This window comes from Nerophis ophidion, linkage group LG21, assembly GCF_033978795.1.
Source record: "Nerophis ophidion isolate RoL-2023_Sa linkage group LG21, RoL_Noph_v1.0, whole genome shotgun sequence".
Classification (NCBI taxonomy): Eukaryota; Metazoa; Chordata; class Actinopteri; order Syngnathiformes; family Syngnathidae; genus Nerophis; species Nerophis ophidion.
This window is the reverse complement of record NC_084631.1, coordinates 23,414,107-23,441,819: the sequence shown is the minus strand read 5'-3', so window position 1 is coordinate 23,441,819 and position 27,713 is coordinate 23,414,107. Positions and strand designations below refer to the sequence as shown.

At 41.6% G+C, this 27,713-nt stretch overlaps 1 protein-coding gene across 2 annotated transcripts; it reads right to left on the bottom strand.

The window, feature by feature from the left end:
* Positions 1-3,292: 3,292 nt before the first annotated feature.
* Positions 3,293-26,332, bottom strand: LOC133539907 (zinc finger protein 771-like). 2 transcript variants are annotated; one of them, XM_061882233.1, is made up of 3 exons: positions 25,583-26,332; positions 23,031-23,213; positions 3,293-9,803 (listed from the first exon to the last, which is right to left on the bottom strand). In XM_061882233.1, exons 1-3 carry the CDS (start codon positions 25,704-25,706, stop codon positions 8,506-8,508), a joined length of 1,605 nt encoding a protein of 534 aa, XP_061738217.1. In that variant the 5' UTR covers positions 25,707-26,332; the 3' UTR covers positions 3,293-8,505. The 2 variants fall into 2 exon arrangements, with proteins under 2 accessions (XP_061738217.1, XP_061738218.1); XM_061882234.1 differs by lacking the exon at positions 3,293-9,803 and adding an exon at positions 19,475-22,312 and having other exon boundaries at positions 25,583-26,325.
* Between the last annotated feature and the right edge of the window lie 1,381 nt (positions 26,333-27,713).

Sequence of the window (27,713 nt, the reverse complement as noted above, 5' to 3'; positions counted from 1 at the left end):
GTCTCCCTGTAATGTTTGTCTGATCTTGAATGGGATTGTGCTGAAAATTTTAATTTTCCTGAAGGAACTCTCCTGACGGAATAAATAAAGTACTATCTAATCTAATCTAATCTGATATTGCTCTCTCCTACCGCGTCCATTGCAATGGATTATGTAAATGAGGTGATGAAGTCTTCTCGAAACTTTTAGAAAAGCCAATAACTGCTTTCCTTACTAAAGAGTTGGCAACTCTGATCTTACTAGTCGGGGAGAAAGGGAGCGGGGACCCCATACTTATATATGCTGTATAAAATTGTGAATGTGTTTTGGAGTCAACTTGTCCAAAAAAGGTACTTTTGACAGGGTCATCAAGGTCCACCTCAATGTATGTATGATGTTACCATGGAGACGTGAGGGACGAGCGCTTGGTGTTAATGATGCTCTTGTGTTGCCGCAGGGTTTTTTCTTGCTCACTCAGGCTCCGGTGGCCTGTGGAGCCGCAGAAAGGGTCCATCTTCACTGTGGGCAGCATTGTGGACGAGGGAAGACGGCGTTTGGCATCATTTAGTAGAACCTTGCTGAAGTGGAGGTCAGAAAACATGGTTTTGGTCCGTAAGTGTTAAGCCTTGGCAAGAATGGGGACTCCGTTGCAGACGGGGAATGATTGACGCAGGCTTTATTCAACAGTTTCTGAGAACTCTCTTCAGACAGAATGAATTACCAAATGGCTAAAAACTCTAGACTAGACACACTAGAGCAGGGGCCATGAAAGCCAAATATTTTAAAATGTATTTCCCTGAGAGCCATACAATATTTTTTAACACTGAATACAAATAAATGTGAGCAATTTTAAGTAAGACCAACATTATCACAATTTCGAAAGGGTTAAAAACAATAAAAGTCAGTTCCCAGTGCCTTGTTGTATTTTTTGAAGTTTTTTTCAAAATTTTACCGGTCCCGGAATATCCCTAAAAAAAGCTTTAAAGTGCTTGATTTTCGCTATTTGCGATGCGACTATCCATTTCCCTGTGATGTCATACAGTGTTGCCAATGTAAACAAACAATGGCGAATACCACAGCAAGATATAGCGACATTAGCTTGGATTCAGACTCGGATTTCAGCGGTTTAAGCGATACAACAGATTACGCATGTATTGAAACGGATGGTTGGAGTATGAAAGTATTGAAGAAGAAACTGAAGCTATTGAGCGAATAGCTATTGACGCTATTCATAGCCATTGCGTGGCCGAATAGCTGCGTTAGCATCGGCGGTAAAATGTGCGGACCAAACGATCAGGACTTTCGCAGCTCTTGACACTGTCGATTGGTAAGTGTTTTTCTCGCATTAAATGTGGGTGGAAGGAAACGTAATATAGTTGCAAATGCACCTGCAGGTTATCCATACATCTATGTGCCATGTCTGCTTAGCACCGCCGGTAAACAGTATGTTAGCATCGATTAGCGTAGCATGTTAGCATCGATTAGCTGGCAGTCAACATCAACAAAACTCACTTTTGTGATTTTGTTGACTTTATCGTTGCAAATGCATCTGCAGGTTATCCACTCATCTCTGTGCCATGTCTGTCATCACCGGTAAAATGTGCAGACACTCCGGCACATTCAATGGGGGTCTGGCGGCAGACATTTTCACATCTTCGGTGCAACTTGAATCCCTCCCTGTTAGTGTTGTTACACCCTCCGACAACACACCGACAAGGCATGATGTCTCTAAGGTTCCAAAATCTTAGTCGAAAAAACGGAAAATAACAGAGCTGAGATCCAATGTTTGCAATGTGTTGAAAATGAAAATGGCGGCTGTATTACCTTGGAGACGTCACATTCTGACGTCATCGCCACAGACCGATAAACAGAAAGGCGTTTAATTCGCCAAAATTCACCCATTTAGAGTTCAGAAATCGGTTAAAAAAATATATGGTCTTTTTTCTGCACCATCAAGGTATATATTGACGCTTACATAGGTCTGGTGATAATGTTCCCCTTTAAGCCTCTTATGTATGGATGGTATAGCTCGGTTGGTAGAGTGGCCGAGCCAGCAATTTGAGGGTTCTAGGTTCGATCCCCGCTTCTGCCATCCTAGTCACTGCCGTTGTGTCCTTGGGCAAGACGCTTTACCTCCTAGTGCCACCCACACTGGTTTAAATGTGACTCAGATATCGGGTTTCACTATGTTAAGCGCCTGTAATGAGGCGGCGACTTGTCCAGGGTGTACACCGCTTCCATCCGATTGTAGCCGATATAGGCTCCAGCAACCCCCGTGACCCCAAAGGGAATAAACGGTAGAGCGCTTTGAGTCAATCGAGAAAAGCACTATATAAATACAATTCACTTCACTAATTCTTTTTAATAACATTGTTGTTCTGAAGCTAACCAATAATAAATAAAAAACTTCTTACCATCAATGTGACTTCTTGAATAGGTGTGGTAGAAACGGATGGATGGATTGAAATGCATGAGAAAGTTTTATATTTTTTTAATTGGTATTTTTAACACTGTGATTACCTGTGGAATTTATCATTAATTATCCTGTTAAGCAATATCAGCTGAGATTTATCTGAGAGCCAGATGCCGTCGTCAAAAGAGCCACATGTGGCTCTACAGCCAGAGGTTCTCTACCCCTGCAGTAGAGTAAAAAAGGAAACGTAGCACAGGGCAAAAAACAAACGGAAAGTCACTCCTGAGGGAGGAAAAAAAGCCGATAGCAAAATCTATAAGGATCAAATAAAAAAACAACAGTCTACAATTTACTGCACCAAAAGAAAATTGCTCACGAAGAGGAGACAAAAAGCTATAAACAGAACTACACTATAATGGGCTAAGAAAACTACAAATTAAGAGATTTATATTTGTATAGCGCTTTTTCTCTAGTGACTCAAAGCGCTTCACATAATGAAACCCAGTATGTAAGTTACATTTAAACCAGTGTGGGTGGCATTGGGTAAAGTGTCTTGCCCAAGGACACCACAGCAGTGACTAGGATGTAGTGATGGGTTGATGAGGCGTCATGTAGCGTTTCGACACATTGCAAAACTGTATTGACACTGTGTCACTGAATACTGACATCTGCTGGACATTAAAAATCCCTACAGGCAACCTATGGACCGACTCAACTGACACTGATTTTATGACCTAGTATATACAATAATATGAACAAAGTCATTGTATTTCATTTAGAATTATTTCATATCTTTATTTAAATAAAAATATATTTTTTATCTTTTTTAGATACAGTCAATACATAATGAGAACATGTATCATAACATGGAAATCTAAGAGAACGTGTTGTGAATGAGGATACTTGTGGGCTGGGATTTTTTTTTATTTTTTTTTTTACATGCGCTCTGAATACGCACTGTTGATTGATTGATTGAAACTTTTATTAGCAGATTGCACAGTACAGTACATATTCCCTACAATTCACCACTAAATGGTAACACCTCAATAAGTTTTTCAACTTGTTTAAAGGCCTACTGAAATGAGATTTTCTTATTTAAACGGGGATAGCAGGTCCATTCTATGTGTCATACTTGATCATTTCGCCATATTGCCATATTTGTGCTGAAAGGATTTAATAGAGGACATCGATGATAAAGTTCGCAACTTTTGGTCGCTAATAAAAAAGCCTTGCCTTTACCGGAAGTAGCTGACGATGAAGTCACCGATGTGAGGGCTCCTCACATCCTCAAATTGTTTATAATGTGAGCCTCCAGCATTAAGAGCTAATCGGACCGAAAAAGCGACAATTTCCCCATTAATTTGAGCGAAGATGAAAGATTCGTGGATGAGGATATTGATGGTGAAGGACTAGAAAAAAATAAATGAATAAATAAAGTTTTTAAAAAAAAGGCGATTGCATGGGGAGCGATTCAGATGTTTTTAGACACATTTACTAGGATCATTCTGGGAAATCCCTTATCTTTCTATTGTGTTGCTAGTGTTTTAGTGAGTTAAATAGTACCTGATAGTCGGAGGTGTGTGTCCACGGGTGTGTTGACGCCAGTCCCTGAGGGAAGTCACGGCAGCTGCATGGACGGCGCAAACTCCGCTGATCTATGGTAAGAGGCGACTTTTTACCACAATTTTCTCACCGAAACCTGCCAGTTGACAAGTGGTCGGAAACCATGTCCGCTTGACCGCTCTGATCCATAGTAAAGCTTCACCTCCGGGAATTTTAAAAAGGAAACACCGTGTGTTTGTGTGGCTAAAGGTTAAAGCTTCCCACCTCCATCTTTCTACTTTGACTTCTCCATTATTATTTGAACAAATTGCAAAAGATTCAGCAACACAGACGTCCAAAATACTGTGTAATTGCGCGATGAAAAGAGACGGCTTTCAGCCGCAAGTGATGCTTGCTAATATGTTTTCAACAGGAAACTCTGCGGGAAATTTAAAATTGTAACTTAGTAAACTAAACTGGCCGTATTGGTATGTGTTGCAATGTTAAGATTTTATCATTGATATATAAACTATTAGACCGCGTGGTCGGTAGTAGTGGATTTCAGTAGACCTTTAAGTCGGGGTCCAAGTTAATCAATTCATGGTAAAATCGTGATGAGTGATCCATCAAGCTGAATTTGAACCAGTGCCCTAAGGAACTCAGCATGAGCATCTACAGCCCTCCACTCTACCAACTGAGCTACCGAAATGGTTTAACATACAAACACGTACTTTAAAGACCTAACAGGTCGAGTAGAAACTTTGAGAGAACAGGATGAAACGACAAGGAAATTAACACAAATACCTTTTTTTCCGATAATTGATCAAAATATTGCCACACGGCGGAAATGATCTCTGACGACGGAAGTGCGGCGATTCTGTTGGCAGATGCGCTTCCTTATCAATCAATCAATCAATGTTTATTTATATAGCCCTAAATCACAAATGTCTCAAAGGACTGTACAAACCACTACAACATCCTCGGAAGAACCCACATAAGGCCAAGGAAAACTCACACCCAGTGGGCAAGGAGAACTCACACCCAGTGGGACGCCAGTGACAATGATGACTATGAGAACCTTGGAGAGGACCCCCCCCCCCTCTAGGGGACCGAAAGCAATGATTGTCGAGCAGGCCTAACATGACACTGTGAAAGTTCAATCCATAGTGGCTCCAACACAGCCGTGAGAGTTCAGTTCAAAGCGGATCCAAGACAGCAGCGAGAGTCCCGTCCACAGGAAACCATCCCAAGCGGAGTCGGATCAGCATCGTAAAGATGTCCCCAACCGATACACAGGCGAGCGGCAATACTTACCGACTTGGACAAGACCGTGGACAACGGCTTGCAATACACGATCAGACGATGTACTCTGGCGACGAGACAGGGGAAGGAGAGGACTATATACACATGAGGGAGGGTGACACAGGTGGGCACAATCAGGCAATCAGGAGAGACATCAGACAGGAGGAAGAGCAAGTGGCCTGAAACGAGAGGAGGATTAGACTTTCAAAATAAAATGCCAGACAACCCAAAAACAGGACTTCCCTCGCCGCTTTGTGACAGTAAGAGGGAAAATATGCAAGTTTGGCATTTGAAAATATTGAACTCAACAAGCTGTCAACCTACGCAATAGAGATGGACGTATTAAAAAAATACTCTAAACCAGGGGTCTGCAACACGCGGCTCCTTCATGCCTCTGCCGTGGCTCCCTTTGGCTTTGAAACCAAATGTCAACAAATAATGGTTACTTCATCTATTGTATTTCATTTTATTTAGTTAGTTCATTTGAATCAGGGGTCTCAAACTCAATTCACCTGGGGGCCACTGGATGCAGAAACTGGGTGAGGCTGGGCCGCGAGAAAATATTTCTTTAAAAAGTCTAACATGCACTTTTTAATGAGTTCACCTTCTTTGAATGGCTTTCCCGCCCTAGCAACATACTTGCCAACTTCCACGATCTTTCCAGGAAACGCACGAATATCAGTGCCCCTCCCTATAATCGCCCAGGGCGATCATTCTACCGGTTTTAACCCGGACAACAATGTTAAGGGTGTTCCGTGATGCCTTTAGAGTCCTCTACAACCTGCAGTCTCGTCCGTTTTTCCCCTATAAAAACAAATGTACTGGCCCAGTCACATTTTGTATGAGGCTTGACTGGCCTGCACAGAGTCCTGACCTGAACCTGATAGAACACCTTTGCAGGCATGTGATTTGACCACAATGAAAAAGACTGAAAAGATTTCCGGGGGTCAGAGGGTCCTGGTTTTTCACCAATTTAACATGCTAAAATTAACATAGACAGCACCATTTGAAGGAAATGTTTTAGTGTTTAAAGACATGAAAACATCATTAATAGAACATACTGTACATACCTCAATTATCCTAATGAATCACTGTATATGGCTCAGTCCCAACAGTATTTAGTCACTAATATTTACATCTTGTGTTCATTTCACGTCCACAGGTGTCACATTGATCAGTGTGATTATCTACAGTTTATTTACAGTATTACTGCATTACTTCAGTTCACTTCACACATTTACTTGTTAGGAGAGCCCTAACATGAGCTTTCCTTGCACATTTCTGAGCAGCCTGCATTTTCCTTTTGGTCTCTGCTTTTGTAGCTTCTTTTTTGGATTTACCTGCCAACTTCTGCCTGTAGTATTATATGCAAATTTATTTCAAATAAATTGTTAACTGGAATCAATAATGAGACTCTTTGAATTTCTATAATTTCATAATATATTTTCACGTGGCTTTTTCTTTTTAGAAAAACCCATTTATATTTTGCAAAGCAATAATTGGTTAAAATTTAAAACAAACATGCGTATTTCGCAAGCAAACATTTTTTTTAGCTTACCTCCTTATTAACTACCCTGTCTGCAACTGAAGTGGGTTGTTTGGGTGGATCTTTCCTCTCGATGTCTACGGCAGATGTCGTAGTAAACAAAGGATGAAGTCCGTAAGGTTTGCTCACTTTCGGTTGACATCCAAAAGTACCAGCTAGGGAAAAGTTTGTTTTCCTTGCTTCAAGTTGTTTCATGTTTTTGGCGTTTCGCATGTACTTCCAAAGCCTTGAAACATTGTGATCCATAGTCAATATTATCATGCTTGAGGGTTGCAGGTTCGATTCCCGCTTCCGCCATCCTAGTCACTGCTGTGGTGTCCTTGGGCAAGACACTTTACCCAATGCCACCCCCACTGGTTTAAATGTAACTTAGATATTGGGTTTCACTATGTAAAGCGCTTTGAGCCACTAGAGAAAAGCGCTATATAAATATAATTCACAATGACACCACGTGCACAAAACTTTTCCGGGACAATCGATTTTCCGAATAAAATCGCCGAACAAAGTCGTAACTTCCTTCTTCCCAACAGTATCAGTGATTTCCCTTTCCATCCAGTCCCATCGAAACTTATTTTAGACATGTTTATCAATTTCTTTTACTCGTGAAGCATCCTTTCTCTCGATAACCGACATCGTTTACATTTGGAAAATGGCGGTAATAACGTCATCATTCATAACAGATGTCCTGATTGGTCACAAGGAACACTCCCCCCCCGAGATTAAAAAAGACAGAATTCCGACTTTAGACGGAAAAATCACATGCCCGACCTTTGGGATGAATTGGAACAGAGACTGAGAGCCAGGCCTTCTCGACCAACTTCAGTGTGTGACCTCACCAATGCGCTTTTAGAAGAATGGTATAAACACACTCCGCAAGCTTGTGGTCAGCCTTCCGAGAAAAGTTGAAGCTGTAATAGCTGCAAGAGGTGGACCGACATAATATTGAAACCTATGGGTTAGGAATGGGATGGTACTTCAAGTTCATATGTGAGTCAAGACAGGTGGCCAAATTACAAAAGTGTACATCGCGGACAATAACTGATAGTCTGCTTTGGCAGTCCAAATACATTCTGCGGTCCCTTCCAAGGTTTCTCATTGTAGCCCATAAGGTAGAGTTTTTCCTTGCCCTCATGTGGGACCTGAGCCGAGGATGTCGTTGTGGCTTGTGCAGGCCTTTGAGACACTCCTGATTTACGGCTATATGAATAAACTTTGATTGACTGATTGATTGTAAGCTAATAATATCGATTCGGATAGCTAACATGCTCTATCATTGTTTATACATACATTCTATCATTACAACAACATGACTGTAAATAGTTAGCTACTTCTTTTGGACTGCGGTTTTTATTCAATATAATAATTAATTGTGAAAAGTACAAATATTTAAAAATATATATGTTCTGTTTAACCACTAATGGTAACATAAGCTAGCCTGTAATCCTACTACATTTTTTACTTGAAACGTTTTATTTTAGGCAAGTTACAAATCATCGTGAATTGTATCTTAAAACAATTTAACTTAAAATTAAAAATCACCTATTGATTTACTGTGAACAAGCGCTTCAAAAAACGTGATAGTATTTTGTAATTCATGGCATTAGGTGGGGTGGCTGAGTCCTGACGGGCTAATCTGGACCGAAGTCTGGACTTTAGAGAAGCCCTGAAATAGCCCTTTAATAACTATTGGGTCCTTTAAAAGAGGAAGTCCAAAAAGGAGCAGTTATTCTCCCGTGTGTGTTGTCATGTGTCTTTGCATGCTACATTTGACAGAGAATTTTTTAGCACAAACTGAACAGCTGAAAGGCTTTTCTCCTGAGTGCGTTCTCATGTGTATTTGCATGCTACTATTGACAGAGAATCTTTTACCGCACACTGAGCAGCTGAAAGGTTTTTCTCCTGTGTGTGTTCTCATGTGTGCTTGAATATTACTTCTGTCAGAGAATCTTTTACCACAAATTGAACAGCTGAAAGGTTGTTCTCCCGTGTGTCTTCTCATGTGTTTTTGAGTGTTACTTCTGTTAGGGAATCTTTTCCCACACACTGTACAACTGAAAGGTTTTTCTCCCGTGTGCGTTCTCATGTGCATATGCATGCTGCATTTGTCAGCTAATCTTTTACCACAAATTGAACAACGGAATAATTTTTCCCCTGTGTGTGTTCTCATGTGCTTAGACAAATCGACGTTTCTGACAAAAGTTTTACCACAAACGGAACAACTAAACATTTTTTCTACAATATGTGTCCTCACATGTCTTTGCATATCTTTTTTGCTGGAGCATCTTTGACTGTAAACTGAAGAACTGAAAGGTTTTTCTCCTGCGTGTGTTCTCATATGTCTTGTCAAACTAGATTTTACAACAAAACCCTTTGCACAAACTGAACAACTGAATGGTTTTTCTCCAGCGTGTGTTCTTCGGTGTGATTCCATGTTTACATCAACGTCTGATGTTATGTCGTCACTATCTGATAGTGGAGCTAGGAGCTTGTCTGCTTGTGGTCCTCCACAGTGGTCTCCATCAGCTTCTGGGGTCATGTGTTGAGTTGAGCTGCTGCTAGAAGGTTCCATCTCTCTCTTCTCCTCACTTGGACTGTGATGACGCTGTGAGGACTCAGGTGGTTTGTCTTCATGGTCTTCAGTCTTCACAGAGACACCAGTCAGTGGAAACTTGGTGAGATCAGCCTCCTCCTGGCCAAGAAGACACTCTCCCTCCTGATTGATCCACACTTCCTCATTTTCCTCTTTAACAAAAGTGTAATGTGGCGCCTCTTCTTCTACTTTAACATGAGGGGGCTTTGGCTCCTCTTCTTCCTCTTTAAAATGACATCGTGGCTCATTAAAGTTGTCTTCATGACGAGAAGGCTGCGGCTCCTCCTCTTCCTCTTTAAAATGTGAGAGCTGTGGCTCCTTCTCTTTTTCTTTAAAATACAGGGGCTGTGAAGCTTCCTGATCCAAAGTGAAGCGCGCCCCATCCAATCGAGGGACATGTTCTTCCTGATATCCAATCAGCTGCTGGATGTCTGCAAAACACAAACAAGACACACATTCTAACTTCGACACTTCAAATGTTAAATAGTGCACGAAATATAAACAGAGGACAGTTTGTTGGTAAACTTAGGTCATCTTGTAAGTCAAAATATTTGTGTTACATGTTTACAGGCTTTCACTCAGTCTCTCAGTTTTGTTTGTTATACATGCACATCACTTTAATATTGCCACACATTGCAAGATAGATTGATTGGCAACACTTAATTAGCCCTAGTGTGTGAATGTGAGTGTGAATGTTGTCTGTCAATCTGTGTTGGCCCTGCGATGAGATGGCGACTTGTCCAGGGTGTACCCCGCCTTCGGCCCGAATGCAGCTGAGTTAGGCTCCAGCACACCTCGTGAGCCCAAAAGGGACAAGCGGTAGAAAAAAGATGGATGGATGGATACATTTCCAAGGACTCTTGAACTTGGTATGGTAATGGTAATTGGGTTATACTTGTATAGCCCTTTCTACCTTCAGTATATGAATGTATTTCCAACATGCATACATACATACTTGTGATGATATTGATATAATATCGCAGAAACCAACCAAATATCATCGAGTGCGGCATGAACACTTTTTCTGCCATCATCATTTACCAACACACGTTTACACAATGAGGTTATTTGTGTTCTCCTGTGCATTGTGTTACAAGTGGCTAAACAACCAATGAATAAAAGTTAAAACATTCCTTAAGTCTCAAACACTAAAAACGCTTCAAAAGAGGTAAGGTGCATGGTGATGGCAACTTTCAATCTTTAAAATATTTTTTGTAAAATCAATCTTGTTGTTGTTAATTTTGTGGCGAGTTTGGTCCGTTTTACACAATGAATACGTCGCAAATCATAAAGCCTATCATTATCAGAGCCTAACCAAGAGTTCATTGTGCCTGAAAATGAATGAATGACACAATCATCTTGACTTTTGAACACACTCTACACAAGCGAATGAAGAGCATACTTACCCGGCAGCCATACATGTTGAGGGTGGTGTTATGAACAATGTCAACACTGTCATAAACATGTGCCATAGAGCGAAACCATACTACACAACAACAATAAAGACATTTTGAAAGAATATTTGCATCGCAACGCAACATAAACACTACAGAACAAATTCGCAGAATTCCGTGCAGCACCTTCCGGGATGCTACAATATAAACAAACGCCATTGGTGGATCTACACTTAACATCCACTGTAATGATACCACGTACAATAGCGTATCTAGTCCATAGTACTACGATTATATCGATATTTTTTAACATCACAAAATCTTTCGTTTTTTTTTTTTTTCATTTATATTACGTTTATAAACTCAGGAAATACGTCCCTGGGCACATGAAGACTTTGAATATGACCAATACCTGTAACTACTTGGTATCGGATCGATACCCAAATTTGTGGTATCATCCAAAACTAATGTAAAGTATCAAAGAAGAGAAGAATAAGTGATTATTACATTTTAACAGAAGTGTAGATGGAACATGTTGAAAGAGAAAGTGAGCAGATATTAACAGTAAATGAACAAGTAGATTAATAATTCATTTTCTACCACCTGTCCTTAATAATTTTGACGAAATAATAGAATGATAAATGACACAATATGTTACTGCATGTGTCAGCAGCTAGAGTTGTGATCAAACTTATTCAACCCCCACACAATTTTGGTGTTTTAGCAAGTTGGACATTTATTCCGTATTTTGTTTATAGTCATATCAAATAAAGATGTGTCAAATAGACAAATGCAACTTAAATTGTAACACTGTATTTTACAAAATACCAAAAAAGGACATTTTTCTTAATATCTCATTGACAAACTTATTCAACCCCCTAGTTACATGCATCTTTAGTACTTAGTAGAACACCCTTTGGCAGTAATTACATCCTTCAAACGTGATACTTAACCGGACACAAACTTATTGCAACGATCTACAGGTATTTTAGCCCATTCCTCTTGGGCAAAGGCCTCCAGTTCATTCATATTCTTGGGCTTGCGTGCTGCAACTGCCTTCTTCAAGTCCCACCACAGGTTTTCTATAGGATTTAGGTCTGGCGACTGTGAAGGCCACTCCAGAGTCTTCCAGCCCTTCTTCTGCAACCATTCTGATGTTGATTTGGAGGAATGCTTGGGATCGTTGTCCTGTTGGAAGGTCCAACGTCTCCCAAGCCTCAGCTTCGTCACTGACTTCATGACATTTGCAGCTAATATATCCTGGTAGGAAAATAGAATTCATAATGCCTTAAACACGCTGAGATTCCCGGTACCTGAGGCAGAGAAACAGCCCCAGAGCATGATTGGCCCCCCACCATGCTTAACAGTAGGCAAGGTGCTCTTGTCTTTGTAAGCTTAATTTTTTCTCCTCCAGACATAACGTTGATTCATAGGCCCAAAGAGTTCCACTTTTGTCTCATCACTCCATAGAACAGTTTCCCAAAACCTTTGGGGTTTGTCCAGATGATTTTTGGCATACTGGAGTTTATTTTTTCCTTGTGCCTGGTAGTCAGAAGTGGGTGCACCTGGGAGTTCTGGCATGGAGGCCTTCATCTCGTAGTGCGCGCCTTATTGTCTGGAGCGAAACCTGCGTTCCCCCCTCTGCAATGTCCTGTTGTAGTTCCTCAGCTGTTACCCAGGGGTTTTTCACCACTGTACGCTTCAAATACCGGACAGCAGTTGCACACAGCATCCTCTTTCTGCCCCGCCCAGGTAGTGTTTCTACTGTGCCTTTAGCTTTAAACTTGCGAATTATGCTCCCAACTGTGTCTTTCGGTATGTGTAATGTCTTTGCTATTTTCTTATATCCATATCCTTTCTTATGAAGAGAAATGACCTCCTCTCTTGACTTCTTTGACCACTCCTTGGACTTCACCAAGTTGCAAATACACCATTGACCATCTACAAGAAGCTGAGCGTCACAGTCTTTTTCAATCAGTTTAATTGTTGCTCGTTATGGTTCTAATCACATCTACAGGTGTTTTCAACACCTGATTGTAAAGACCTTATTCAAATTCTGTTCTTAAAAGTTATGATCTTCAAGGGGTTGAATAATTTTGTCAATGAGATATTAAGAAAAATGTCCTTTTTTGGTATTTTGAAAAATACAGTGTTACAATTTAAGTCACGTTTGTCTATTTGACACATCTTTATTTGATTTGACTATAAACAAAATACGGAATAAATGTCCAACTTGCTAAAACACCTTAATTGTGTGGGGGTTGAATAATTTTGATCACAATTGTAAATTAGGAGCCTTTGTTTTAGGCATGAGCGATATGGCCTTTTATTAATATCTCAATACGTTTGGGCCATGTCACGATACACGATATATATCGCGATATTTTACCTTAGCCTTGAATGAACACTTGATGCATATAATCACAACATTATGATGATTCTATGTGTCTACATTAAAACATTTTTCTTCATACTGCATTAAGATATGCTCATTTTAAACTTTCATGCAGACAGGGAAATCCCAACTAAGTCAATTTAGCAAAACTGTATTTATTAAACAGTTATTAAGCAGTGGCACAAACATTCATGTCATTTCCAAAACAGAAAGTGCAAGATTGTCAGAGACATTTTAAAACAAGCTATGAGTGCACTTCTGTGCATGATGTCACTAAGATGACACATCAAAGCAACACTACATTAAAGTGCACTTTTTGTACAGAACACCACTACAATAGTTTAAAACAAATAAAGTGCACTTTTGTGCATGATGTCACACAAGATATTTCAAAAACTGTCAAATAAAAATGAGCTGCATCATAGGAAATCAAATAGTGTATGTCCTTCGTTCTGTGGTAGGTTCCTGCGGACGTTATCTCCTTCTGTTGTTGATTTTTTTTTCATACAGTGGTGATGTGGAAAAGGTTGCTCCGGTATTTTGCGGGTTTGGCACCGAAAGAAGATGTTGACTGTGGAGAGGGGCGTGTCCTACGCGTTCCCTGCGGGCGGGGCATGCGCGGGAGCCGGTCACGAAGCAGCAATCAGGTTGAGCAGATACCTCAGCTGGAACAAGTTATCTAATCACCTGATCCTTTATCAGCAGGGCTGGAGATCATGAGAGAGAGACGGCAGGAGGGAGAGACTGACGGACGGACGGAGGAGTGGAAGGAAAAGACAATTGTGTATAGTCAGAGTGAGCTGAAAAGCCAAAAAGAGTGGTCAAAAAAGTGACCATGTTGTATAAAGTAAGAAACATTAAAAAGAAAGTGTAACCACTGAACAAAGTGTGTTGTGTCCGTGACAAAGTGGAGGATCCAGGTCGGAGACTTTCCACAGTGGCGCCCAACAAGTAGGAAGAACGCACAACAATTGTCGGCACCGACCCCCCTCGAGCCACTTGATCAAGTGCTGGCACAGGTGTCAGCAGCGAGCCAGCAGCAGACACAAGTGCTCAAATTGTTAATGGACAGAGTGGAGACAGGAGGAGGGGGTTCGACCATGAAGCGCATGGGAGAAGGAGAGGATCCTCAAACATTCCTGGACGTCTTCGAGGTGACAGCAGTGGCAAACAAATGGCCGGAAGAGGAATGGGGAGCAAAACTGCTGCCGCTCCTGGTCGGGGAGGCACAGCGGGCGGGGCTGGGTCTCCCGGCAGCGGCCCGCCTGCAATGTGTCAACCTCCGACATGCAATCTTGGACAGAGTCGGCAGCAGCCCCGAAGACCACCGCCAAAAATTCCGGGCAATGAGGCTGGAGCCAGATGACCGGCCATTTGTATTCGCCTACCGGCTAAGAGATGCAGCGACCCGGTGGCTACAGCCCAACGGGCATGATCAGAGCATGTTGGAGGCCATAATCCTGGAGCAGTTTTTGGACGGCATCCCGGCCAGGACCTCAGCGTGGATAAGGTACCACAGCCCTCCGGAGGTGAAAGCAACAGTCAAATTGGCGGAGGATCACCTGGCGGTGCAGCGGGAAACGATCCCGAAGACGGCCACAGGACCCACCTCAGCGACCCGCCGCCGACTCGCCCCCCGATGGGGGGGGACGGAAAGGACCAAGGCTCCCGGTCATGAGGACCAGGTTTCCCACCCGGGCGTTGAAAAATCAACATACACACACACACACACAATAAAAGGGGGGGCACAATACAGGGTATAACCCAAATGCCGTTTGCATGTTTCAGGATGCCAGCAGTGCCGAGAGGGGGCTTCCCTCGCAGAGGGCACCTCAAATGCCAGGGCCGGTGTGTTGGGGGTGCGGACAGCCCGGTCACGTGCGAAGAGAGTGCTCCGTGATGGAGGTGGGGCAGGTGATGCGGGTTGCCAAGCCTCCAGCACCCGCCCCCGATCCAGGGGAGACGTACTACGTCCCGGTAAGGATACAAGGGAGTACACACCGGGCGATGGTGGATTCGGGCTGTAAGCAGTCCCTGATCCACCAGAACCTGGTTCGGCCCAGGGTTTTGAGGCAGGCAACACGGGTGAGAATTAGGTGTATCCATGGGGATGTGCACGAATATCCAATTGTTCCAGTGGAAATTATATATGGCAACCAAAAGCATAGAGTTCAAGTTGCCGTAAGCGCGCAACTCACGCCCCCCGTAATTCTAGGCACGAATTGGCCGTGGTTTAATGTATTATTGACACAATGTGTGGGGGTGCGTTCACGGACAGTAGGCGAGGGGAGTATCCGCGCTGTTCTTAGCGGCGACGCGGTTTCATCCGGGAGGGCCGAGCGGGAACCGGCGGGGGCTTCGCGGGAGGCTCCCCCGGCTCCCCAATGGGCACCTACGGAGGACTTTCCCCTCGAGCAGTCCAGTGGTGAAACTTTGCGCGAGGCCTGGGACCAGGTCGACTTTATTGGCGGTCAGCTGGTGCGACCGGGGAAAGCGCGGGTATTCCCACATTTTTCAGTGATTAGGGATAGACTGTACCGAGTGGCCCGTGAAACCCAAATCGGGGAGGAATACACCCAGTTGTTGGTGCCAAAATGCTGCCGGGAAATGGTTTTCCAGGCGGCACATTTTAATCCCATGTCTGGACATTTAGGATATGATAAAACACTTAATCGGGTCATGGTCCGATTCTATTGGCCAGGCCTCCGGGAGGATGTGCCCCGGTGGTGCGCCGGTTGCCCGGACTGCCAGCTGGTGAATCCAGCGGCCACTCCACGGGCACCGCTACCCCCATTGCCGCTCATGGAGGTTCCATTCGAAAGAATTGGTATGGACCTCATCGGACCATTTCACCAGAGTACACGGGGATATTGCTTTGTTTTAGTCCTAGTGGATTACGCAACGCGGTATCCCGAGGCAGTGCCGTTGTGCTCTATTTCCGCCAAAAGTGTTGCGCAAGCACTGTTTCAGGTCATTTCCCGAGTTGGAATCCCGAAAGAGATTTTGACTGACCAGGGTACGTCCTTTATGTCGCGCACAATAAAAGAACTGTACGGATTATTGGGGATAAAAGCGGCCAGGAGTGGACGCGGCCGGACGGCTCCCCGGCCTGGATCGGGCGGTGGAGGCATGTGGAGAGGGGCGTGTCCTACGCGTTCCCTGCGGGCGGGGCATGCGCAGGAGCCGGTCACGAAGCAGCAATCAGGTGAGCAGATACCTCAGCTGGGACGAATTATCTAATCACCTGATCCTTTATCAGCAGGGCTGGAGATCATGAGAGAGAGACGGCAGGAGGGAGAGACTGACGGACTGATGGAGGAGTGGAAGGAAAAGACAATTGTGTATAGTCAGAGTGAGCTGAAAAGCCAAAAAGAGTGTTCAACAAAGTGACTGTGTTGTATAAAGTAAGAAACATTAAACAGAAAGTGTAACCACTGAACAAAGTTTGTTGTGTCCGTGACAAAATGGAAGATCCAGGTCGGAGACTTTCCACATTGACATGCGGAGTTTCAAGCACTTCATTCTCTAGCGGGTGACTTTTCAAATAATGCTACAAATGAGCAGTGCTGCTAGTTTTTGTAGCAACGCTTTTGCCACATAATTGCTCAACATCTACCTTCTTGAAGCCAAACCACCGCCAGACGATGAACCCCGTGCTGTTTTTCTTGGGAAATAATTCTTCCTCCATTCGCTACCAGATTTGCACCTTCTCTCTCTCTCGTATTAACACTCGCAATTGTCATATTATTTGCACAGCTATGTTATTTATTGTATGTAGACACGATTGTTTTCCATTTTATTTACATTATGTAATTCTGTACTACTTAAACATTTTATTTTATGTGCTGTTAATAGCCATTTTGACTAACTGGGTTAATATCGTGTTTAAGCAAAAAAATGTAGAGATATACTTTTTTGTCCATATCGCCCAGCCCTATTATCTTTTACAAATGTTAAACAGCCACCACCATGTTGATTGTGTTTCCTGTCACATCTAATAAACGAGTACTCTGACATTACAAAGTCCAACTGAGGTTTGAGCCATGTATCTTGTATGCAAATAACATCAGGAGCTACTTCCATCTCTGATTACACTTTCTTGAGCTCTTGTCCATTAGCGATTCAACTTCTGGCATTCCATTGTAAGACAAGAAATACCATCATTATTTCACTCACCCTGCAACACATCATCTTGCTTGACAGGATTCACTATTTCATGTATAATTTCTGCTTTCATGACTTTCATACCCAGTTTTTCCTCACCAGCCTTGACTATCGTTTTAATTCTATCACATTTCCTCTGCTGTTGCATTGCTACATTCACGGTTTTACAAATAAAGGCTATAAAGCTAGCTTTCTCAACAAGCATTGAGTCTTTATATATCTTATTTAAACAACTGCATTGTTCTTTTTCTTTTTGTATTTGTCTAGGGATTAATTGAGCTCTCGACAGGCATGTGATTTGAACTTAATGAAAAAGACTGAAAATAAGCTGGGTGTCTGGGGGCCCCAGGAACCCGGACAGGTGGGGGAACGAGGGGGGGAAACCGACGCCCCCGAAGGTCCTGTTTTTTCAGCAATTGAACATGCCAAAATGAGCAAAAAACACCTTTTAAAGATGTTTTAGTTTTCAAAGAATTGAAAAATTATCAACAGACTTTACACAAAACGCGGATCTTAGGTTCATATCAACGGAAGTTACGATTTTAGCACAATCCCATTCAAGAGCAGACAAACATTACAGGGAGACAAAACAGGATCGCTGACGGGTCTGCCAACTTCCGTAGCCCCTTACAAAAAAGGTGAGAAACAGGTAAACGCTGGGGGTGAGCAAAAAAAAAAAAAAATCAGTCTAATCCTGGGCCCCTGGAAAGCGGGTCCAGACTGAGGTCAAGAAAAAAAAAACCTCATAGCCATAGCACACATATACATGTGTGTAAGAAGGAAACATCAAAGAAAACAAAGGACATTACAGACATTAAAAGAGCAGAGGCGGCTTCCTCCCACTTCTAAAGACATGCACCTGGGTATAGGTTGATTGGCAACACTAAATTGGCCCTAGTGTGTGAATGTGAGTGTGAATGTTGTCAATCTGTGTTGGCCCTGCGATGAGGTAGCGACTTGTCAAGGGTGTACACCGCCTTCCGCCCGATTGTAGCCAGCGCCCCCCGTGACCCCAAAAGGGAATAAGCGGTAGAAAATGGATAGATGGATGGAGCTGATGCAACCAGCCACTTTTACACACAGCTACAAATGTTATGATCCGAGGGTCGGATCATCACATATTGTAGCTTTGTTCCTTTTTTCACTTTCTGTGGTTTGACTTCCTTATTTCCTGTTTGCTCTGTCACCATGGTTGCTTATTTGTTCCGCCTGCTCCCTTGTTTTCAACGCACACTAGACAGTAATCAGTAGAAACAGGTGTGCGTAGAAAGCAAGGGAGCAGGTGGAACAAATAAGCAACCATGGTGACAGAGCAAACAGGAAATAAGGAAGTCAAACCACAGAGGGGGAAAAAAGGAACAAAGCTACAATATGTGATGAACCGACAATCGGATCACAACAACAAAAGTAAAACAACAACAACAAAAACAAAAACAGGCCTCTGGGGTGTTCCACTCCATTGTCTGCTAGGGATGGGTGGGTGGGTGGGTAATGGGCAGAGACAGGATCAGACCCAACAAAGCAGCCAAGAGAGCCGACTCCACCATCTGCCACCCACTAACTCTCGGCAAATTTTCCAGTCCACATGGATGAGCGAGGATACGTCCAAGGAGACTGAGGTGTCCGATACTTTCTCATTCAGCCAAGACACTGTGAAGTTTGTCCCGTCCCAGCGCTCAGCGCCAGCTCCGCAGCCCTGTCTCTTCATCCGCATCTCTTCCAGTCTCTCCAAGCGGACTCTGGTGTGGCATAGACCCAGCAGCTGGTGTCCATGGCCAAAAGGCTTCCGGGAAGCAGATCCAGAAGTTCACAAAAACTGTGTTTTTATACTTAATGTGCATGTTAGGCGAGCGAGACGGTCCGCAAAAGCGGTCACTCTTTTGCATCGGTTTTTGCAGCTGCGGCCGTTTGCACTACAAATAACCGTTAGAAATTATAACCGCTTTAAAACTCCCGACAGTTAGTATTCCATCCATCCATTTTCTACCGCTTACTCCTTTTGGGGTCGCTAGTGCCTATCTCAGCTACAATCTGGCAGAAGGCGGCGTACACCCTGGCCAAGTCGCCACCTCATCGCAGGGCCAACAAAGATAGACCGACAACATTCACACTCACATTCACACACTAGGGCCAATTTAGTGTTGCCAATCAACCTATCCCCAGGTGCATGTCTTTGGAAGTGGGAGGAAGCCGGAGTACTCGTAGGGAACCCACGCAGTCACGGGGAGGACATGCAAACTCCACACAGAAAGATCCCGGGCCCGGGATTGAACCCAGGACTACTCAGGACCTTCGTATTGTGAGGCAGACGCACTAACCCCTCTACCACCGTGCTGCCCACAGTTAGTATTACCGGATTAAATTAAAGGGGAACATTATCACAATTTCGGAAGGGTTAAAACCAATAAAAATCAGTTCCCAGTGGCTTATTTTATTTTTCTAACTTTTTCTCAAACTTTTACCCATCACGCAATATCCCGAAAAACGGCTTCAAAGTACCTGATTTTAACCGTCGTTATATCCACCCGTCCATTATCCTGTGACGTCACAGCGTGAACACAAAGAAACAAACATGGCGGATGGCACAGAAAGGTATAGCGATAATAGCTCGGATTCAGACTCGGATTTCAGCGCCGTAAGCAATTCAACCGATTACGCATGTATTGAAACGGATGGTTGGAGTGTGGAGGCAGGTAACGAAAACGAAATTGAAGAAGAAACTGAAGCTATTGAGCCATATCACGACAGACAGCGGCACGGGATGAAGTGAGGACGAATTTGGCGATCGCCTTCTAACCAACGATTGGTATGTGTTTGTTTGGCATTAAATGTGGGTGGAGGGAAAGGCTGGATGCAAATATAGCTACAAATGAGGCATAATGATGCAATATGTACATACAGCTAGCCTAAATAGAATGTTAGCATCGATTAACTTGCAGTCATGCCGTGACCAAATATGTCTGATTAGCATTCCAAAAAGTCAATAACATCACCAAAACTCACCTTTGTGCATTCATGCAAAACGTTGTAAGTTTGGTGGACAAAATGAGACAAAAAAGAAGTGGCATAAATCATGTCTTAGCCAAGAAATCCAGGGGGTTTACCTCGCTTGCCTGCGGGAACAGACTGCCGTCGTCCCTGAATAGCTCACGCACTCCGGCAGATTCAGTGGTGGTCTATTTTCCAATATTGCAGATTTCTTTGACTTTATCGTTGGAAAAGCATCTGCTTTGAGTGTCGCAGGATATCCACACATGCTTGCCATCTCCGTCGTAGTAAACAGTTGTGATCAAAATGATTCAACCCCCACACAATTTTGGTGTTTTAGCAAGTTGGACATTTATTCCGTATTTTGTTTATAGTCATATCAAATAAAGATGCATTAAATAGACAAATGCTACTTGAATTACAACATTTTGTAACATACCAAACAGTGTCATTTCTCTTAATATCTCATTGACAAAATTATTCAACCCCTTGAAGATCCTAACACTTAAGAACAGAATTTGAATAAGGTCTTTTCAATCAGGTGTTGAAAACACCTATAGATGTGATTAGAACCATAACGAGCAACAATTAAACTGATTGAAAAAGACTGTGACGCTCAGCTTCTTGTAGATGGTCAATGGTGTATTTGCAACATGGTGAAGTCCAGGGAGTGGTCAAAGAAGTCAAGAGAGGAGGTCATTTCTCTTCATAAGAAAGGATATGGATATAAGAAAATAGCAAAGACATTACACATACCAAAAGACACAGTTGGGAGCATAATTCGCAAGTTTAAAGCTAAAGGCACAGTGGAAACACTACCTGGGCGTGGTAAAAAGAGGATGCTGTGTGCAACTGCTGTCCGGTATTTGAAGCGTACAGTGGTGAAAAACCCCCGGGTAACAGCTGAGGAACTACAACAGGACATAGCAGAGGGGGGAACGCAGGTTTCGTCCCAGACAATAAGGCGCGCACTACGAGATGAAGGCCTCCATGCCAGAACTCCCAGGCGCACCCCACTTCTGACTACCAGGCACAAGTAAAATAGACTTCAGTTTGCCAAAAATCATCTGGACAAACCCCAAAGGTTTTGGGAAACTGTTCTATGGAGTGATGAGACAAAAGTGGAACTCTTTGGGCCTATGAATCAACGTTATGTCTGGAGGAGAAAAAAATGAAGTTTACAAAGAGAAGAACACCTACCCTACTGTTAAGCATGGTGGGGGGTCAATCATGCTCTGGGGCTGTTTCTCTGCGCGTCCAAGGCATTATGAATTCTATTTGCTACCAGGATATATTAGCTGCAAATGTCATGAAGTCAGTGACGAAGCTGAGGCTTGGGAGACCTTGGACCTTCCAGCAGGACAACGATCCCAAGTATACCTCCAAATCAACATCAGAGTGGTTGCAGAAGAAGGGCTGGAAGACTCTGGAGTGGCCTTCACAGTCGCCAGACCTAAATCCTATAGAAAACCTGTGTTGGGACTTGAAGAAGGCAGTTGCAGCACGCAAGCCCAAGAATATGAATGAACTGGAGGCCTTTGCCCAAGAGGAATGGGCTAAAATACCTGTAGATCGTTGCAAGAAGCTTGTGTCCGGTTATGTATCACGTTTGAAGGATGTAATTACTGCCAAAGGGTGTTCTACTAAGTACTAAAGATGCATGTAACTAGGGGGTTGAATAAGTTTGTCAATGAGATATTAAGAGACTGTTTGGTATTTTACAAAATATAATGTTGTAATTTAAGTTGCATTTGTCTATTTAATGCATCTTTATTTAATATGACTATAAACAAAATACGGAATAAATGTCCAACTTGCTAAAACATCAAAATTGTGTGGGGGTTGAATAATTTTGATCACAACTGTAGCTGTCATCGGTAAAGTGTGCAGAACAAACGACTTTTGCATCTTTTGGCCACTGGTGCAACTTGAATCAGTCTCTGTTAGTGTTGTCACACCCTCCGACAACACACCGACGAGGCATAATGTCTCCATGATACTGGAAAACAGTTGAAAAAATAGAAAAATAACAGAGCTGATTTGACTTGGTGCGTGTAATAAGATAGAGAAAATGGCGGATTGCTTCATGTTGTGACGTCACGGGTGAAAGGTCATCGCTCCGACAGGCTATCAAATAAAAGGCTTTTAAATCGCCAAATTCACCCTTTTTGAGTTCGGAAATCGGTTAAAAAAACATATGGTCTTTTTTCTGCAACATCAAGGTATATATTGACGCTTACATAGGTCTGGTGATAATGTTCCCCTTTAAAATGATCAAAAAGTATCTGTTTTGAAGAGCAGGAAGGCATCAGTTTCTGACTGGAAATAAAATATTGTGCTTTCCAAATGCAAGAAAAAACAGAAAGCGGTTCATAACGGTGGTGTTTTTGCATGTGAATAAAGAATGGTTAAGACAGAGAGGGTTTTTTGTCCACCTGTCATCAGGTGTCTGAGTTGGATCAGTAATAATATCATTAATTGTTTCATTCTGACACAATTTTTGTTGTTCATTTAGCAGTTTTTAGTTCTGTATTGTAAGATCTGAATTGTTACGTTTTGCATTGGCAAATATAACAGCATTGCTCATTGAGCTCTAATTTTACGTGAACGTGGAGATAAAAAGAAAGTATATCTAAAACCTTAAGTCATAACTGTGGTCCCTGGATGAACATCAGTTACAAACATTGTATTAGATGATATGTGGATGTTGTGCTTACTTGGACTGTGATGAAGATGTGAGGACTCAAGTGGTTTGTCTTCATGGTCTTCAGTCTTCACAGAGACAACAGTCAGTGGAAACTTGGCGAGATCAGCCTCCTCCTGCCCTAGAAGACACTCTCCCTCCTGACTGATCCACACTTCCTCGTCTTCCTCTTTAGAGTGGGGGGGCTGCTGGATGTCTGTTGGGTAAGTAAGTAAATGATATTCAGAGAGAATATAAATATTTATATGACTTACACTGTTAACACATTCAGATGGTTTTTGTTCTCATGTGTGTTGTGTTAAAAGTGTGTAACTAATCAACCACTAAAAAAGATTGGGGGACAAATTTCTTATGTCCCAGCCACTAAAATCACTTTAAAATCAGTTCAGTTTAACCATTCAACACTTTATGAACCTGAAGTTTTAAAGTAAGTATCCATTGTTATAATAGCCGTTAAGGCTATAGCACTGTATTGGATCATGCTTGCTCTTGTTTTTTTTTTTTGTTTTTTTGCATATTTGAAATAAAAATATATCAATCAATCAATCAATCAATTATTTCTGTATTCATGTCGCCCTATTACCCCTAAACTGTATCTCTATCCTCAACCTTGTTAAAGGCCTACTGAAATAAGATTTTCTTATTCAAACAGGAATAGCAGGTCCATTCCATGTCTCATACTTGATCATTTTGCGATATTGCCGTATTTTTGCTGAATGGATTTAGTAGAGAACATCGACAATAATGTTCGCAACTTTTGTTCGCTAATAAAAAAGCCTTGCCTTTACCGGAAGTAGCAGACAATGTGCGCGTGACGTCACTGGTTGTAGGGCTCCTCACAACTTCACATTGTTTATCATCATAGCCTCCAGCAGCAAGAGCTATTCGGACCGAGAAAGCAACAATTTCCCCATTAATTTGAGCAAGGATAAAAGATTTGTGGATGAGGAAAGTTAGAGTGAGGCAATGGTAGCATTTCAGATGTAATTAGACACATTTACTAGGATAATTCTGGAAAATCCCTTATTGTGTTGATAGTATTTTAGTGAGATTCTAAAAGTCATACCTGAAAGTCGGATGGGTGCAGTGAATGCCAGAGTCTCTGAGAGAAGCCATGAAGGACCCAATATCACAGCTGCTTTTTTGACAGCTGCAGCAGGAGGTCCCATAATCCACTTAAGTCTCCAGTATGAGCTGATTTAATATCACAATTTTCCCCTCAAAAAACTTGTTGGTTGACGTAGAGAAACATGTTCGCTTGACCGCTCTGTGTTAAAGCTTCACAACAAACAAACACCGGCTGTGTTTCGGTGCTAAAGGCAGCTGCAATCCACCGCTTTCCACCAACAGCATTCTTATTTATAGTCTCCATTATTAATTGAACAAATTGCAAAAGATTCAGCAACACAGATGTCCCAATTACTATGTAATTATGCGATGAAAAGAGACGACTTTTAGCCGTGTGTGGTGCTGGGCTAAAATGTCCCCTCCAACCAATAACGTCACAAACACGCGTCATCATTCCGCGACGTTTTCAACAAGAAACTCCGCGGGAAATTTGAAATTGTAATTTAGTAAACTAAACCGGCCGTATTGGCATGTGTTGCAATGTTAATATTTCATCATTGATATATAAACTATCAGACTACGTGTTCGGTAGTAGTGGGTTTCAGTAGGCCTTTAAGCTAAAGTTAAAGTACCCATGATAGTAACACACACAATGGGTGTGGCGAAATTATTCGCTGCATTTGATCCATCTCCCTTGATCACCCCCTGGGAGGTGAGGTGAGCAGTGAGCAGCAGCGGTGGCCGCACCCGGGAATAACTTTTGGTGATTTGATGCTGAGAGCCAAGTCGGGAGGTAATGAGTCCCATCTTTGTAGTTTTTGGTATGACTCGGCCGGGGTTTGAACTACCGATCTCAGAGCGGACACTCTAACCACAAGGCCACTGAGCAGGTAAAGGTAAAATATTCTCAAAACTGTTCTATCTTAAAATGTTTTTGTCATACCATTGATTAATATTCAACATTTTTTGTGATTGTTTGTGGCTCCAAAAAAACTTCTAAAAACTTGCTTTATTATGTGGTGTTTTTATAGAGTAGCTCCATCAACACAGCTCCCACATTCACTTGGAGACCATCCATGACACGCAGAAAGAAAGTCAGTCACCCTTGTGTTCTTTTCATGAATCAACAGTTGACTACTTTGCTTATTAAAATGGGATTGAAAATACATGTTAATTTCACTTAACGATGCATGTAGGTCAAAATCAGTGAGTGAAGATAGCCATGAAATTATGAATTATATTGATTACAATGTCAAATATATTTGGTGATTGTGTGAGTTTTGTGTAAACATGTTGATACACTTTGTTACAAACTGAGAGGAACATCAACCTCACATAAATATTGTATGTCTGAAACTGTCTCTTTTGCATGAACAAAATAAAAACAAAGCAGTGCATCATCCTCACAAGACACTTCCTAAAAACAATCTATATAAGAATAGTGTTAATAATCAAATATAAAGTTAGTAAACATGTGAGAGTAAGAAGTAAACAAACCTCTTCTGTGTAACACAACTTCATGTTTCTTGAGAACAGCGTCCAGTAGTTGATGTTGTCGCTCCTTCTCCTCTTTTGTTGGACAAAGTTCCTCCTCGTACACTGCTATCATTCTTTCGCACATTTTCACACAATCACAACACTTTACACTCACACTTGATCTCTGCTTAGCGATGTGTTGATAACTTCCACCTCTCTTTGTTAGCAGCTAACAAGCTAAGCTAACTAGCAAGCTAAGCATACTCCAAGCTAAGATAACAAAGCGTCACAATGTGCTCAGACTAATATATCCGTATACAAACAGTTAATAAAGATGTTTACTTTATTAAAAAACATGTATGGGTACATGTACGCACTGATTAAGAGCAAAGAACCATAAAAAACACAATAACGTCCCCGCCATCAAACGCCGTTTTGTCTTTTTCTTCTTTTTTGGTTTATTGATAGTTGGCAAGCAACCTTCTGGTGTGCAATACCGCCACCTTCTGGCATGGAGTGTGAACCGAGATGAAACCCGACTCTATATTATTTTATTTAATCCCGTTTTATACTAAATATTGTCTTGTTTCTGGTGCTATGCCAAAGTCCGAGCACACGACTGCTTTTCTTGCATTATTTTCCTTTATCCTCTATCCAGCCATATAAACTTCGACTAATTCCCTCGTAGAAAAAACACGCTAAATTATCGCTGCTTATTTTATTCAATATTATGTTTCCTTGTGGGATAACGGCTGCAGTTTGTTCGTTTGCAGTATGATGCATGGCTTTACAATACTACACTGCCATCTATCGGCGATGTTATGTATTCAACACAGGCGATAATAGACTAACACACAAAATTGTTGAAACATTTTTTTTTACTTTTAATTATAAATTTCAACATTTACAAACAGTTGAAAATAATAATCAAAGTAAAAACAAAAACAGTAAAAAAAACAGCGTCAGGGGTTTGTAAATTCAAAGTAACTCAAATAGAATGATATATATATATATATATATATATATATATATATATATATATATATATACAAAAATAAATACAAAAAAAACTGACACCCTCTATGTCAGCTACTTCTCTCTGTTTTTATTGTCTATATTCTATTTTCTGCTGGATCTACTCTCTATTTTATGCTCGGGCTGCCACATATACTGTAATATTGTACAGGGTGATTGGCATATATTGTATATATGTTGTAGACATAATATATCTGTATACATAACATGCTGTACACATATTAAGTATATATTGTATATATTCGCAGATATGTTATATTTTATATTGCTATATCTAGTCTATTTATACCTGCATTGTAATTTCCATCTTTGCATTTTCCATCATTGTAACTGAGCTACGGTGTTGAACAATTTCCCTTGTGGATCATTAAAGTTTGTCTAAGTCTAAGTATATATATATATATATATATATATATATATATATATATATATATATATATATATATATATATATATATATATATATGTATATATATATATATATGTATATATATATATATATATATATATATATATATATATATATATATATATATATAAAATAAACAAAGTGCAAAGCCATAGGCTCACTCAATCTCAGTAAATAACTTGAATTTGGAACACACAGCATCATCGTTTTCACAGCTTTTTGGTTGTTAGAGTTAGAGTGTTTTAATGTAGAGTTCTAAATCTTTTTTTAAAGGCACAAAAAAAAGGTCGGGTATTGAGGAACTAGCGTTTATGAATATAAAACTTAGCCAATAGTATAAGGGGGTTGCAAGGGTAAAATTCCTTTTCAATTTTTTTTCCTACAGAATATCGTTGACACATTCGAGGTGACGAAGGAATTCCAAATAAAAACCAGCAGGTGGCAGCAATAAGCCCAAGAGGCATGCATTCTGCCGGAAAATCAAAAAGAAGAAGAAATACTGCGGCGGAGAGGAAACGGACCGTGGAACCATTGTAGGCTAGTTTGTGTTTCAGTGGGACATTAATGAATGATGCACACAGAACAAGAAGTCACATCTAATAGTTGCTGGTGTAACAATTGAAATATATATATATTATTCATCTCTAGTGTATACGGCTAATGATGTAACACTATTCATAAATTGTTTTTATTTCATTTCTCTTATTT